Source organism: Rhinopithecus roxellana, chromosome 2 (genome assembly GCF_007565055.1).
Source record: "Rhinopithecus roxellana isolate Shanxi Qingling chromosome 2, ASM756505v1, whole genome shotgun sequence".
Taxonomy (NCBI): domain Eukaryota; kingdom Metazoa; phylum Chordata; class Mammalia; order Primates; family Cercopithecidae; genus Rhinopithecus; species Rhinopithecus roxellana.
The window spans coordinates 22,115,456-22,130,763 of NC_044550.1; the positions used below are offsets into that span (position 1 = coordinate 22,115,456).

The 15,308-nt window shown below is 39.1% G+C and overlaps 1 protein-coding gene across 2 annotated transcripts in view; it reads right to left on the bottom strand.

The window, feature by feature from the left end:
• Positions 1 to 689: 689 nt before the first annotated feature.
• The window catches only part of CFI (complement factor I), a 73,762-nt gene continuing 59,143 nt past the window's right edge, over positions 690 to 15,308 (bottom strand). For both annotated transcript variants that reach the window (XM_030917278.1, XM_010389063.2), the window contains 6 exons: positions 12,137 to 12,172; positions 8,586 to 8,689; positions 8,303 to 8,406; positions 5,304 to 5,584; positions 2,481 to 2,585; positions 690 to 1,105 (listed from right to left, as the gene is read on the bottom strand). In XM_030917278.1, the coding sequence (XP_030773138.1) occupies positions 888 to 1,105; positions 2,481 to 2,585; positions 5,304 to 5,584; positions 8,303 to 8,406; positions 8,586 to 8,689; positions 12,137 to 12,172 (848 nt within the window). In that variant the 3' untranslated portion in view covers positions 690 to 887. The remainder of the gene's footprint in view (positions 1,106 to 2,480; positions 2,586 to 5,303; positions 5,585 to 8,302; positions 8,407 to 8,585; positions 8,690 to 12,136; positions 12,173 to 15,308) is intronic.

Here is a 15,308-nt window from a genome sequence, read left to right on the forward strand (position 1 = left end):
GATGCCTCTCTACAAAAATTTAAAATTAGCTAGGCATGGTAGTGTGCACCTGTAATCCCAGCTACTTGGGAGACCGAGGTGGGATGATTGCTTGAGCCCCGGAGTTCAAGGCTGCAATGAGCTATGATGGCACTTCTGCAGTCCAGCCAGGGCAACAGAGGGAGACTTTGTCTCAAAAAAAGAAAGAAAGAGAGAAAGAAAAGAAAGAAGGAAAGAGAGAGAAAGCAATAAAGAAAGAAAAAGAGAGAGAGAAAGAAAGAAAGAAGGAAGGAAGGAAATGAAAGAAAGAAAGAAAGAAAGAAAAGAAAGAAAGAAAGAAAGAAAGAAAGAAAGAAAGAAAGAAAGAAAGAAAGAAAGAAAGAAAGAAAGAAAGAAAGAAAGAAAGAAAGAGAAAGGGGAAGCAGGGAAATGGGACAAGAGCTGTCAAGTCAGTTATTACCCTGTGACAGTTACTATGCCAAACATTTATATAAGTATGTAGTTTCATTTTCATACAATTCCAGTTTTCATTTTATAGGTGGAAAAGGAGACACAAAGAAGATAATAAATTGTCCAGGGCATAGTAGGTGATAGAGCTGGGATTTGAACCCAACCTTATGAGTCCAACATTATTCAATTAGTGTACCTTTAGTCAATAAATCACTCCTGCATTGATATAATTTAATAAAATTTTCTGATAAATAAAACTCGTATGCTTGACCAAAATATTTATTTGAGAATTATACAACAAAATTCCAATATGGCATAAACTTTGCGGAGACCTTTAAAAATATCCAGTGAGATTTGCTTCATTTTTGCCCCTACAGAATTATTAATTATACAGTTTTATTTCCATTAAATGGAACTCTTGAGAGAAAAAGAATAGAAAGAAGAGGGAGATCACAATTTTATACATTGTGCTGAGAAATAAGAGGCCTTCCCACATGGTAGCTAATCCAGTCAAAATAATTGGCCACTTTGGTGTAAACACCTGGGAACTCTGGTTTTCCACAGTTTTCCCCCCAACTTACAACACCCCAGACATAAGTCACATTGTTGGCATCCATACAGACTAAGGGGCCTCCAGAGTCCCCTTTACAGGCATCGATGGAACCATCATATGTACCTAAGAAAGAAATGGGAAAGAGAAAATCACACATTTCCTTCCATTTTTCAAGGCTGCCATGCCTCCTCCAGAGCATTTAATGACTTTGGCTTTCTTACAGTTTCCTGACAGCAATAGCATGGGCTCTCCTTAGAGGTCCCGGCTGGGCTTGCAGAATTGGAGAGATGCAGGTTGGAAAATGCTTTACGAGTCTTCTATTCATTCCCCCAATTCAGCATGTTCTTCCTGTGTTCTCTACTTTATACAACTAAGGACTGAGATGGGATTGCAACCTGAAAGTTGCACCAAATGCTGAGTGGGAAAATGACAGGACTACCTAGTGCTTACTGAGTGCTAAATACTTATTAGTCATTCATTGTCTTCATTCTCACTACAACCCTGTGAGGCAAATATTATCACCCCTATTTTATACATGAGACAACTATGACACAGAGTTTAACTTGTCTAAGGTCACACAGCTAACAAACGACAGGGCCTGGACTTGAACCCAGGTAGCCACACCTCAGAGCTTGTCCTCTTGACCACGATACTCCCTTTTGGGAGATTTTGTGCTGTTCACCCCTTTTGTCCACTGTAATCCTGAACTCCATCTCAAGATGGGAGGATGCTTTCTTCTCACTCATGACTTTCTGAGATTTTTAAATCACTGTATCCAAGAAGTTATAGGATGCCAATAACTGCGTTTTCAGTAATACACCATTTAGAAATGGTTTCAATAAAGCACCTAAATGCACTACACTGGCTGGTACTTTGCCTGCCTTTGTATCACCTCCAAAAGCAGGAGGTGCTATTGTTGTATTGGGCAGGAGAATTAGCTTAACCATGTTATCAAAGGAGTCCGTGGCATAAGAAATGCACTGTGATTTCCATGGAGGGAAAATTTACTTCCAACTGGAAGCAAATCTTATCTCATTTGAGATGAGATAACTTGATTTTGTATTTAAAAGTAATTTAGTTTTGATCCTGGGTATACCACCTCTTGTCTGTAAGACTTTGGGCAAATTATGTAACTGCTCTGCATCTCAGATGCCTTATCTATGATCCTCAATTTTACAAATGAAGAAACTTGCTCAAGGTCACATGACTAGCAATTAATAAAAGCTGGGATATAAATCTAGGTCTGGTTCCAGAGCCCGTGCTCTTAGTCACCTTGCTGTGCTGCTATAGAATCGCTTAAGGAGGATTTTTCCTCATAGTATTAGAGGAAGAAACCTGAGCTACAGGGAAGGGACTGGAAGAGTTTGAGAGTGCTACAGCCAGAAGGCCAAATGGAGGGAATTAGGGCCCAAAGCATGGGGCTGATGTGGTGGGAGGAGATGTTTGATAGGGGAAATACATACATCTTGACATCTTGGATAAACCACTTGGCACTTACCTGCGCATTCCATTTCTTTTTCATAGAAGCGATTTCCATAAAACTTAGAGCAGTTGCTTATTAGTTTAACTTCACCCCACCGAAGTGAAAAGACTTTTTCGTTATCTAAACAAAGTGAGAAAGCAAACATTTAGAAGTCACAAATGAGAAATCTAAATACATACTGTCATAACTTAATAAACCATTAGCATTATGAAAGGGTATATAGTCTTGAATATATATAAACTTTTGAGGACTCTTCCTTAGCATGTTTAATCATATCATATCTCTACTTCTAAAACTGGATGGATAGTCAAGGGGGACTATTGAACATATGGTCTGAAGTCACACTCATTTAATAAAGAGCTGGTACTCTAAGTTGAATGAGATAAAATCTTTCCCTTTTGGTTGCAGAACTCGGTCAGGCAATTGGATAGGAATCAGTGATGAGGTCTTTTCACATAAATACCTCCTATCTTCTTACAGTCCCTTATTTCCTTGAGAATGTTTGTTAAAGCAAAAACAATGTTTTAATATAAGAACTTCAAATAAAGGAAATACATATGAAGTTATCGATGTTTGTGTGTTTTTGTGTGTCTGGGAAGAAAAATCCATCTCCTAAGTGATTTGAAATTATTTAAAAGGGGATTTAGGATTTTCTTCCTCAAGTGATCTGCCTCCCAAAGTGCTGGGATTACAGGCATGAACCATCGTGCCCAGCCAGGAAGGAGTTTATTTTTTTTTCCTTCAAGCTCTACTTCAAGTTAGTCTCAAGATACCTGCCTTCCTTAGAACAAGAGCTTCTTAAAAAATAGTAATTTCTTATTTCCCCTAATTTGGGAAAAGCCTTTAAAACTGTGAGCAATTCTTAATGGCCCAGGAGATAGCTAGTGCCTTGGCACTCTTTTTTTTTTTTTTTTTTTTTTTTTTTTGAGACGGAGTCTTGCTCTGTCGCCCAGGCTGGAGTGCAGTGGCCGGATCTCAGCTCACTGCAACCTCCGCCTCCCGGGTTCACGCCATTCTCCCGCCTCAGCCTCCTGAGTAGCTGGGACCACAGGCGCCCGCCACCTCGCCTGGCTAATTTTTTTTGTATTTTTAGTAGAGACGGGGTTTCACCGTGTTAGCCAGGATGGTCTCGATCTCCTGACCTCGTGATCCACCCGTCTCGGCCTCCCAAAGTGCTGGGATTACAGGCTTGAGCCACCGCGCCCGGCCGTGCCTTGGCACTCTTGTAAGCTTCTTGAGGCACTTGTCACATTCTGCTCTCTGACGGTAGCTGAGGCAGCAAAATGGCAGCATTTTAGCTACTAGACTTTAAGGTTATCAGTACACACCTTGAGTGCTGGACTTCATCTTTCAGCCGTGCAACTTATTCATCCCCTTGTTTGTTGAGTGGGTCCATATTTTCCACCAGTAAAATCCTAGCACTTTAGCATTGCTATCTTGCACACACAGTAAATCCTCAATAAATGTGTTAAACCATGATCAATAAATGTGTTAAATCTTAATCAATAAATTAATCATTGATTAAGGACATATCTAACTACCAGTTTATATGAAGTACATGGAATAAGGGAACATGGTAAATGCTAGATCAGGCTGGGCACAATTTGGTGTTTTAGAAGCTTTGGGTATTCAGACATACCACAAATCCAGATTAATTTCTACATATATTTTACACCTTCCAATGTGGCAATTATAATGAATGTGTTGGAATATAAGTCTGCAGGACCAGTGCAATGAAAGTACTTAGACTTTCTGCTAACAAAGAGAGTTTAAGATGTTAAAAGGAAGCTAAATTTTAAGGTTAAATCTTTTTTTTTTTTTCTGTTATGCTTGTGGTTGTTTTGAGACAGAGTCCCGCTCTGTCACTCAGGCTAGACTGCAGTAGCACAGTCATGGCTTACAGCAACCTCAACCTCCTGGGCTCAAGTGATCCTCCCACTTCAGCCCCTCTCAACCTCCAGGAGCTAGGACTGCAGGTACACACTATCACATCCAGCTAATTTCTGAATTTTTTGTAGAGACTGTCTCAAACTCCTGGGCTCAAGTGATCCACCTGCCTTGGCCTCCCAAAGTGCTAGGATTACAGACATGAGCTACTGTGCCCAGCCCAAGGTTAAATCTTCAAGATGAAGGGAAAGGGTTGACTAGTTTAATTCTAATCTAATCTCTAATTCAGCAGGTCTTTCTAATAATTTGTCTCTGAGTGTCCAGATCTTTTATTCGTAGGAAGTGTTCACTTCAAGTCTTCTTAGAAGTTCAAAAAATGAATTCCTTATGTTCTTTTTTTCTTTGTCGAGAGGGTAGGGCATGGGGAATAGGGAAGGAGGGAGGAGGGAAGTGAGAAGGAGGGTTGTGGGCATCAGCAATTCAACATACACCAAGGCTATCCCTTTGTAAACCTTTTTATCTTTTACCCACATCTCCCCAACAAATCCAAACGGTCCATGCTGTATGTCTCCCTGTCTCTATATTTTTTTCTTGGTGAATGGCTACCCTTCAAAGTTTGCCTCAGGATCATAGAGAGAACATGTACATTCTTTGAAAGCCTAGATAAGGACTGGTTCCACAATTTGCAGAGTCCAGTGAAAAATGGAAATGTGGAGTGAGGCCATTTCAAAAATTATGAAGAATTTCATGATGGTGACAGCACAGCAATAAATCAAGTCTCAGGGCCTTCTGAGCATGGGGTGCCAGGCAGCTGCACAGGTTGCAAACACATGAAGCCAGCCTTGGCTGGATGTTTGCTTTTCTGGATATGATGTTATGCTTCTCTCTGAGTGCTAGGAAATTAGCTCCCATGCATTTCTACTTCTGATTAACAAATTGTAAAACATATACCTTTTCCTCGTCCCCAGCCAGAAATGATGCATCTATCATCAGGCTGGAATAGATAAGGAGACCAGGGGACACAGGCAGGGATGGAACGAGGCAGCTCACAATCTTTTTTGTTTTCCTCTTTTTTCATTTTAATCAAAGCAATGTCGTTTTGGTAGGTGCCTGCATTGTAGTTTTCATGGAAAATAATTCTATCCACTAATTCAACTGCTATATCTTTAGTGCTGGGGTGTAACCAGTCTACTACTGTTGTCCATATTTGGTAACGATGAATTTTACTGGCACTATAACAGAAAAAAAAAGGAAATAAAATATATTGAGAAAAAATATAAATAGGAATTCTGACACTTCACTTTTATGTTTTTCCCTTTTAAAAACCTTTTTCATTTCCCCAGATTTTTTTAAATCCTTGGTGTCATGAAGCAATGAGATTAAATTTACTTAGTGCAGAATTAGGTCAATGGTAAATGATAAAGCTAGGAACAATCCATGTAAGTGCTCAATATGAGAAACATAAAGAACTCACTAACAACTAGAGATGCCCAGAAGTGGAATGAGTTTACTGCCTCTGAAGTGAGTGCACCATCATTGCAGGTGTTTAAGCAGAGACGAGACAGCATCTTGCCATAAATGTAGTTAAGGAACTAGGGAGTTGGACCACACACACTCATTACTCTGCCAACCCTAGAGGTTCTTGGGGCAAAGGCCACAGCATTAATTATCCTGACCCTTAAGACTAACTTTATCCTAACATTGCATTGTATTTATTTGTTCACATGTCTTTCCTCACACTAGACTGTGCTGGTTGAAGCCAGAGATGGAGTCTGATTCATTTATGCAGCCCTGGTGCCTATTATTATACTTGGATCATAGTAGCTGTTTTAAAATCCTGTTGAAATGGTGAATGAGCTAAATGTTGCATATTCTTATGCTTCACTACAATTTCATATCAAATTTCTTTCTTCCTTTCTTTCTTTTTAAAACAGAGACAGGGTCTCACTCTTTTGCCTAAGCTGGAGTACAGTGGTATGATCATAGCTCACTGCAGCCTTGACTCCTGAGCTCAGGAGACACTCCCACCTCAGCCTCCCTAGTAACTAGAACTACAGGCATGTGCCACCACATTAAGCTAATTAAAAACATTTTTTGTTTTAGAGATGGGGTCTTGCTATGTTGCCCAGGCTGGTCTCAAACCTACCAAAGTGCTGGGATTATAGGTGTGAACCACCGTACCTGGCCTCATACCAGTTTTCAACTCAGTTTCAAGCAAATTGGGCATCTACCATCATCTTCTCATGGAACAGTATAGAGTCACTTCAGCAAAGTATTATAGCTTAGTTTTTTTTGGTTTGATTAGAAGTAGGGTGCTAAATTATGACCTCATAGTCTAACATTTCCAAACAAGAAATTATTTTATAGAATGGCTTTTCCTTAAGCAATAAAACTTATTTTTAAACAATTTCATGGAAATCTTTTCAAAAAATGTATTATTTATATCAGTGTTCCCCAACCTTTTTGGCATCAGGGATAGGTTTTGTGGAAGACAATTTTTCCATGGAACCATGGAAAACTGGGGGAAGGAGGGGATGATTTCCAGATGAAACGGTTTCACTTCAGATCACCAGGCATTAGATTTTCATAAGGAGCATGCAGCCTAGATCCTTCACATGTGCAATTCACAATAGGGTTTGCACTCCTATGAAAATCTAATGCTGCTGCTGATCTGACAGGAAGTGGAGCTCAGGTGGTAATGCTTGCCCACCACTCACCTCAGTTCCTAACAGGCAGATCAGTACTTGTCTGCAGCTCAGGGGTTGAGGATCCCTGATCTATATAACTTCTGCTTTCTCAAACAGCATTAACTGAACAGAATTTATCTTTACAAAAGGGTGATTCAAGTAATCACCTTAAATGGTGATGTCCTAGGAAATAATGAGATGTTTAGGAAGCTTTTGTTTATAGTGTTCCAAGAATACTGTCCTTCATATTAATTTTGGTTGTTTTTCAGGATCACAGGTTCTAAATATTATTTATTTAGTCAATTTATTCAACAAATACTTAGTGTGAACTTATATGTACCAGGCACTGTGTTAGGCACAGAAGTGAGCATGCAGAAATGAGCAAAATCAGAAACAGTTCCTGCTTTCATGGAGTTCAGGGTCTAGGGAAAGATGCAGCAGTAAATGGATTATCACACTGATGAAGATAATACATTCTACCATGAAAAGTGAGAGGAATGAACAGTATGTGGGCTTTTAAGAACTTATCAAGAGGGCTTTGACTTAAGGGAGTCAGGGAAGGTTCCCTAAGGAAGTGAAGATCGAGTTGAGATCTGAACAAAGGGTACTACTAGGTAGGGAAAAAGGATAAGGAAGATCATTTCTGGCAGGGGAAACAATATATGAAGGTTCCTTTGCAGGAGGGGGCAAATGCACTTGAGTAACAGAAAGCAGTTCAGAGTGGAGGTGGTGGAAAAGGAGCAGAAAGTGACTCTGTGGGGCAAGATGAGATTGGCAATGGTTAGCAGAAGTCAGATTACATGGGGCCTCATAGGCCATGTTAAAATTTTTGTTTCAATTTTTATCCTAAGAGGAATGCAAAGTTATTGCATTTTAGGTGAAAAGTAATCAAAACTAGGTATGGCGACATGACTCTTGAGCCACACAGTAAAGAAAATATAGGTGGACCACAGTTGAGAACAAAATGTAAGTAGTACCTACCCACTCTCCCACCCTGCAAATGAGCCAGGTGAAGTAATTGGGCAGCTATGGGTTTGATCTGCCTTTGCCAGTGAGATCAGCAATTTTGGTCTGTGGAGGACACAGTAGATTCTATGGGACGGGCCTCTGGAATTCCGATTGTTTATACCAGAGGATACTTTGCAATTAATATAGTGGAGTTTGTCAATACCTTTTTCAGATATGCTTTATCATCTACCACAATCTCTATTATTCACTTTCATTGTTTCAGGAAATCTAAAATGTACTGAAGACATCTTTTACCTGAGACAATGTGCAGCAGTCAGAACCCAACAGCCACCAATATAAATTCCCCCACAGGTGATTCCTTTGGCATCCTTAATTCCCACCTGCCATGGGAAGTCTCCCTGTAAAAGACATTTGTGTGGTCACTGCCATTCTAACAGATAGCGATACAAACAGCCCTAAGATATTTCCATGGCAAGACTCCCAGTCTCTTATAATTACATCATCCTCCTGCCCCTTCCCCCCCACCAATTTAGGCTGTTTCTGGGCAGTTGTGTTGTGACTTTTCATGCGAGTTTACCAGTTGTGCTGGCTTTCCTCCCACAATTCGTTTCCTTCGAATGTGCGTTCTGTTTTTAACTCCACAAGATAATTTAGGTAATAATGATTTTATCCGTCTTCTTTCTTCAAGAAAGGAAGAGATTATATCATTATTATCTTGAACCCATTAACCTTTTTAACACACTTCTTGATTATCTATGCCACAAAAACAGCAGAGTCACAGTCAGTACAAGACAGGCTGGAATCATTAATTATTTTGAATGCTAAACCATACTATTTATCTTATTTAAAAATTCTGGCTTGATATTAAAATTGGCTTGATTCTCTGAAGTTCTGCCTAAAGATGGACTAGTGGCAGAAAGGGGCTGGCCAAGAGGTTAAACATTTACCAGTCTCTAGCTTATAAAGGATGCCACATGTCCAGGCACTGTGACAGAGGCAGCTCAGAAGGGAATCACATTCTGAAATCATCAGGATAAACTAACAACATGGCAAACTGTGTCTTTTGTGTTCTTTCCCTCCCTCCCTCCCTCCCTCCTTCCCTCTCTCCCTCCCTCCCTCCCTCTCTTCCTTCCTCCCTCCCTCCCCTTTCCTCCCTTCCCTCCCTCCTTCCTTCCTTCCTTTCTTTTTCTCTCCTTCCTTCCTTCCTTCCTTCCTTCCTTCCTTCCTTCCTTCCTTCCTTCCTTCCTTCCTTCCTTCCTTCCCTCCCTCCCTCCCTCCCTCCCTCCCTCCTTCCTTCCTTTTCTTTCTGTCTCTCTCTCTCTCTCTCCCCCCCCCCCTTTCTCTCTCTCTCTCTTTCTTACATGGAGTCTCGCTCTTGTAGCCCAGGCTGGAGTGCAGCGGCATGATCTCAGCTCGCTGCAACCTCCACCTCCCGGGTTCAAGGGATTCTCCTGCTTCAGCCTCCCAAGTAGCTGGGATTACAGGTGCCCATCACCACGCCCAGCTAATTTTTCTATTTTTAGTAGAGATGGGGTTTCACCATGTTGGCAAGCTGGTCTCGAACTACTGACCTCATGTGATCCACCTGCCTTGGCTTCCCAAAGTGCTGGGAATACAGGCGTGAGCCACCACGCCCAGCCATAGTTTTTAGTTTCTAGAGGCTGTTTATATGGAACTCTTTTATTAATATCAATGTTAACATAGTGATAGTCATATTAAGTACTTTCTATATGCCAGGCCCCATACTGAGTCTTTGTATATAGTTTATCTCATTTAATCATCCTATTAACCCTGAGAGGTGATGTGCCAGTGATCCCAGAACAAATGGGTTAGCGGGCTGGGGAGTGTTTTTAGCCACTTGACATGTGACAATGTTTTCTTCCTCTGTCTGTGAGCATGCAGACGTCTGGCACATTTGTCATGAGAAAACATGGTAGAGAAAAGTTTATGACATGAATTTTCCAAAGAATTTATGATGATTGAAGAAAGTAATAGATGTCCCTTTATTTCCTCTCTATATTTTAACATGTCATGAAAATTTTAGTAAACTTGCTTCTTAGCCCCAGATGAGAAAGGAAAATGAATATTGCTGTTAATAATTTTGGGCATACCAAAAAAATTAGGCCCCCAAGAAAAAGTGGTTGTGGTATGGAGGCTAAAGCAACTCCATCTTGGATACTAATCTGCCATGTTAGCTTCTGATTAACTCCAATTCTGGGAAGGCCGCTGAGATTTCCAGTTTATCTATTATTCCCTGTATAAGAGCATGCACTTACTGTAAATCCTGCCCTTATGGCAAATTGCTACCCATTAGCTCTGAAGCATGTGCGCCCCTCCCCTACAGTATATAATCTCTGGGTCTGGAGAGAACTAGCACAAAGATCCACCATCTTGTCTCACTGTTGTCCAGGACACAGACATGGCTTCCATTAGTAAGTCCCTATCAAATGTTTCTTTGTAAGGAACCGGATATGTTAGTCTCTTTGGCCTCTCAGCTTCCTTAGACTATGGGGGCAGATTTGTGTGAACCTGCCCACTGTGAAACACATGGATAGAAGATAGTTTTTTTTTTGGTCTCCCCCATCCTAAGAACTGGGGTGCGGGAAGATTGTGATAGTAAGTTTTTGCTTAGACCTTTGAAGGAAGAGGGATCTCATGCTCTGAGGACTGTGAAACCAGCTTAGGTAGTATCTGAAAATGAATGTTATCCTGAGTAAAAATAAAGGGCCATTGCTGAAAATCCCTTTTGACTAATATCCATAGCTTTGAGATCTAAATCTTTTCTTTTTTTGTTTTTGAGATGGAGTCTCACTCCGTTGCCCAGGCTGGAGTGCAGTGGCACAATCTTGGCTCACTGCAACCTCTGCCTCCCTGGTTCAAGTGATTCTCCTGCCTCAGCCTCCTGAGTACCTGGGATTACAGGCACCTGCTACCATGCCTGGCTAATTTTTATATTTTTGTAGAGATGGGGTTTCACCATGTTGGCCAGGCTGATCTTGAACTCCTGACCTCAAGTAATCCGCCTGCTCTGGCCTCCCAAAGTGCTGGGATTACAGGCCTGAGCCACTGTGCCTGGCCTTAAATCTTTGACTCATTGCCTGATTTTTAAAGATTGTTACTTAATTTTGGTTACTGACAATTAGAAAGAAGTCTACATGAACTTCATTTAAAAATCCCACTGAAACAGGGAGCTATTTTATTCCCAATTTGTATTTGAGGTTAAGTTACTCAAGTCTTAAGTTTTTATACCTAATACATAACTGAGTCAGGATTTAATGTAAGTCTGTCTGACTAGAAATCTCTAATCAATTGCTATCTTCCCGGGAACTTAATACTTTAATTTAATTTGGCTTTTAGCGCACAACTGGCCAAGGTACAGATCTTCAAAGGCCTCCTATTACCATGATTTAAAACATTGTGAAAGAATGGTTAATTCAATTAACATCTATTATTTTTTCTGTTTCAAAAAATTATGTTATGAGTCATGCTTGAGAGCTGGTTGTTTTTTGACAAAACTGACCTGACAAAGTTCATAGCAAATAGAAAAAGCTTATGTAGGATTGGAGTATTGTTTTCACTTCAAAATTAGCCATATGAATTAATCCAGTTTTTTTTTTTTTTTTTTTTTTTGAGACGGAGTCTCGCTCTGCTGCCCAGGCTAGAGTGCAGTGGCCGGATCTCAGTTCACTGCAAGCTCCGCCTCCCGGGTTTTACCCCATTCTCCTGCCTTAGCCTCCCTAGTAGCTGGGACTACAGGCGCCCGCCACATCGTCCGGCTAGTTTTTTGTATTTTTTAGTAGAGACGGGGTTTCACCGTGTTAGCCAGGATGGTCTCGATCTCCTGACCTCGTGATCCGCCTGCCTCAGCCTCCCAAAGTGCTGGGATTACAGGCTTGAGCCACCGCACCGGGCTGAATTAATCCAGTTTTAAAAGCAATTCTCGAGAATCATTTTAGCTTACTTTTCTTAAAAGTGATAGAGATAGGAGAAGAATAATGTTATATTTTTAAATTTAAATTGATACCAAAATTAATTGTTGCTTGAATCAATTATATATACATGCAAATGACACTGAAATTACAGCCTAAACCAGTGAGCCACCAATAAAAAAGTATAATGTTAACTTACCTGCATCCATGTCAGCAGTCAAAATTTCTGTTTCTTCTATGATAAAAAAAAAAGAATCCAATGTTTAAAGTTGTTAATTGTGGTCAAAATTAAATCATTAAAATCATTTAAACATTGATTATAATTTTCTGCCTTAAAACTTGGCCTCCCTTTTATAAAGGACTGTATAAAATCCCCAAGGCATGTCATCTTATTTCCTTTCTATAATTAGGTAATTGTAAAGGCTCAAGATGCACTGTATAGAAATTCTTGCTGGCACAAGCTAGAGATATCTGTTGGTACTAGTGAATGTTGAGACTCATGGTGTCACAGTTTCCTGTAGTTAGAACGGGCAAAATGCACAGCCCAGAAGGGGAAGGCTTCTCTTTCAACTCTGTGCATCCCCAAGTTATTTTTTATATATATATAATATATATAAAATAGTATATATAATATATGATATTTATTATATATAAATGAATATATATTATTTATATTTTATATATTATAAATTATAAATAATTACATATTATTCTTTTATTATTTATATTTTATTTATATTATAATATCTATTATTTATATATTTTATATATAATGGCAAATAATTATATATTTTATATAAATAATATATATTTATATAAATATAAATAATAATATAATAATATAATATAAATAAAATATAAATAAATATAATAATATTTATAATATTAATATTATAATATAATATAATATAATAATAAAATATAAATAAAATATAAATAAAATGTAAATATAATAAAATATAAATAATAATATAAATAATATTTATATTTATATTTTAAATAATATATATTATTTATATTTTATAATATATAATTATATCTTATATATAAGATATTATATATTTGATATTTATATCAAATATATATATAAAAATATATATTTTTGAGACAGAGTCTCACTCTGTTGCCGAGACTGGAGTGCAGTGGCAAGATCTCGGTTCACTGCAACCTCCAGCTTCTGGGTCCAAGTGATTCTCCTGCCTCAGCCTCCCGAGTAACTGGGATTACAAGCACACATCACCACGCCCTGCTAATTTCTGTATTTTTAGTAGAAACGGGGTTTCGCCATATTAGTCTGGCTGGTCTTGAACTCCTGACCTCGTGATTCACCCGTCTCGGCCTCCCAAAGTTCTGGGATTACAGGCGTGAGCTACCGCACCCAGCCACCCAAGATGTTTACATAAGGTAGGGAGCAGTCATCAGCACTGACCAAGGGAGTCCTGAGCTCACAGGAAAAAGGCTCCTCTCGGTTTGTACAGGTATGGGTTAGCATTAGGCATCTGGGATGCAGAAGTAAACAAGAAAAAAAAAATCTTTTTTTTTTTTTTTTAGATTTTTTTCTTGAAGTTATACCAGATGTTTTCATCTTTGCTCTGCCATCCTAGAACATTTCTGTGGACAGAATCATTATTTCCTTGACCTGGGTATCTGAAGGCGAATTCCCACCAACATGTTGCTCTGTCATGGATGAGGATATGGCTGGGGATAGCATAGCTCAGAATGGCAGCGTCACTTTGCTGCATTCCTGTGTCTTGTCACTGAGTTTGCCAAGTTCTCTTTGGGACAGGTATATGAGTGTTCTTTATGCCACACACCTAAGTTGTTTTCTAGGGCAGAGAGAGGCTTTGCTCAGATGCATTCACAAAAGCACCCTTGTGATTCAGAGATGACTCAAATATTTACGTTCAATACCCAACAAAGGAAGATGGTAAAGTCAAGTGTAGCTGAGGTGTACTAGGTATTAGAAGAATAGGATTAACTTGATTTTATATAATGAAAGCTGAGGTATACTAGGTATTAGAAGAACAGCTAGTACATCTTTGATTATATAAAAATTAAGGATTTCTATTCAACAAATCTCACATGGATAGAGTTAACAGATGAGAGACAGCACGGAAGAAGGTATCTGTAATGTTTAAAACTGACAATGGATTAATTTCTAGACTGTAAAAGGAACCCTTGCAAAATCAATAAGAAAGATTACAATGAAAGAAATATAAAATTAAGCAAAGGATGTGAACCAGTGAAAGGATAGAGAAAAGAAAAGGAAGATGAAACTAAAAAGTCAGTACACACATGAAGATAAACTCAGAATCATTTGTTAATATAAAAATTCAAGTTAATAAACAATGCCATCAATTGACAGCAGGAGAAACATGCTTGATGTTGGTGGGGTTGAAGAGAACCCTCAGGCATTATTGGTGGAAGTAAGGACTGGTATATAACAGCGCTGCCAAAGAACAGACAGGCACTAGTAGTCAAATTAAGGATATGCATACTCCAAGACTCAACTTACTACCATGATTTGAGTGTGTCCCCCAAAATTCATGTGTTGGAAATTTAATCCCCAACACAAGTGTTGGGAAGTGGGGCCTAATAAGAAGGGATTAGGTCATGAGGGCTCTTCCCTCATGTATAGATTAATGTCGTTATCTCGGGAGTGGGTTAGTTGTGGTGAGAGTGGGCTTGTTATATATAAAAGTGAGTTCGGACTCCTCTTGTTCCCTTGCTCTCTTGCCTTTCCACTTCCTGCCATGGGATGATGGAGCAAGAAGGCCCTTGACAGATGCGGGCCCTGTGACCTTGGACCTCACAACCTCCAAAACTGTAAGAAATAGATTTATTTTCTTCATAAATTAACCAGTCTGTGGTATTCTGTTATAGCAACACAAAAGAAGACACTTGCCCAGCTAGATGCCTCAAAGAAATCCTCCCACACATACTTAAGGAGAGGATATTCATCACAGTATGACTGTGGACTGAAAGTCCATTACTGAGAAAGTGGAGAGTAAATTGTATAAGATAAACACAGTGGAGTATTTTATACAGCAGTTAAAAGCAACAAATTAGATGAACACAAAGTAACACAGACAGGTCTTTAAAATGTAATGAGTTGTGAAAAGAAAAAAGGAAATACAGATCTACAACACAATACTATGTGAATAAAAAACGTATCCTTGCAAAATAACAATACACATTGGATAAGAATGCATGCAAACAAAAAGACGTACATATTAAGTCACTTAAAAATGGTTGCCTATTGGGGGAGAGGAATGGGAGTAAGGTATAGTGATAAAGAGGCATAAATGAGTCAAACAAGACAGGGACTTTGCTTGACCCCTGATGATCATGTATAAGGAGCTGAGGAGTAT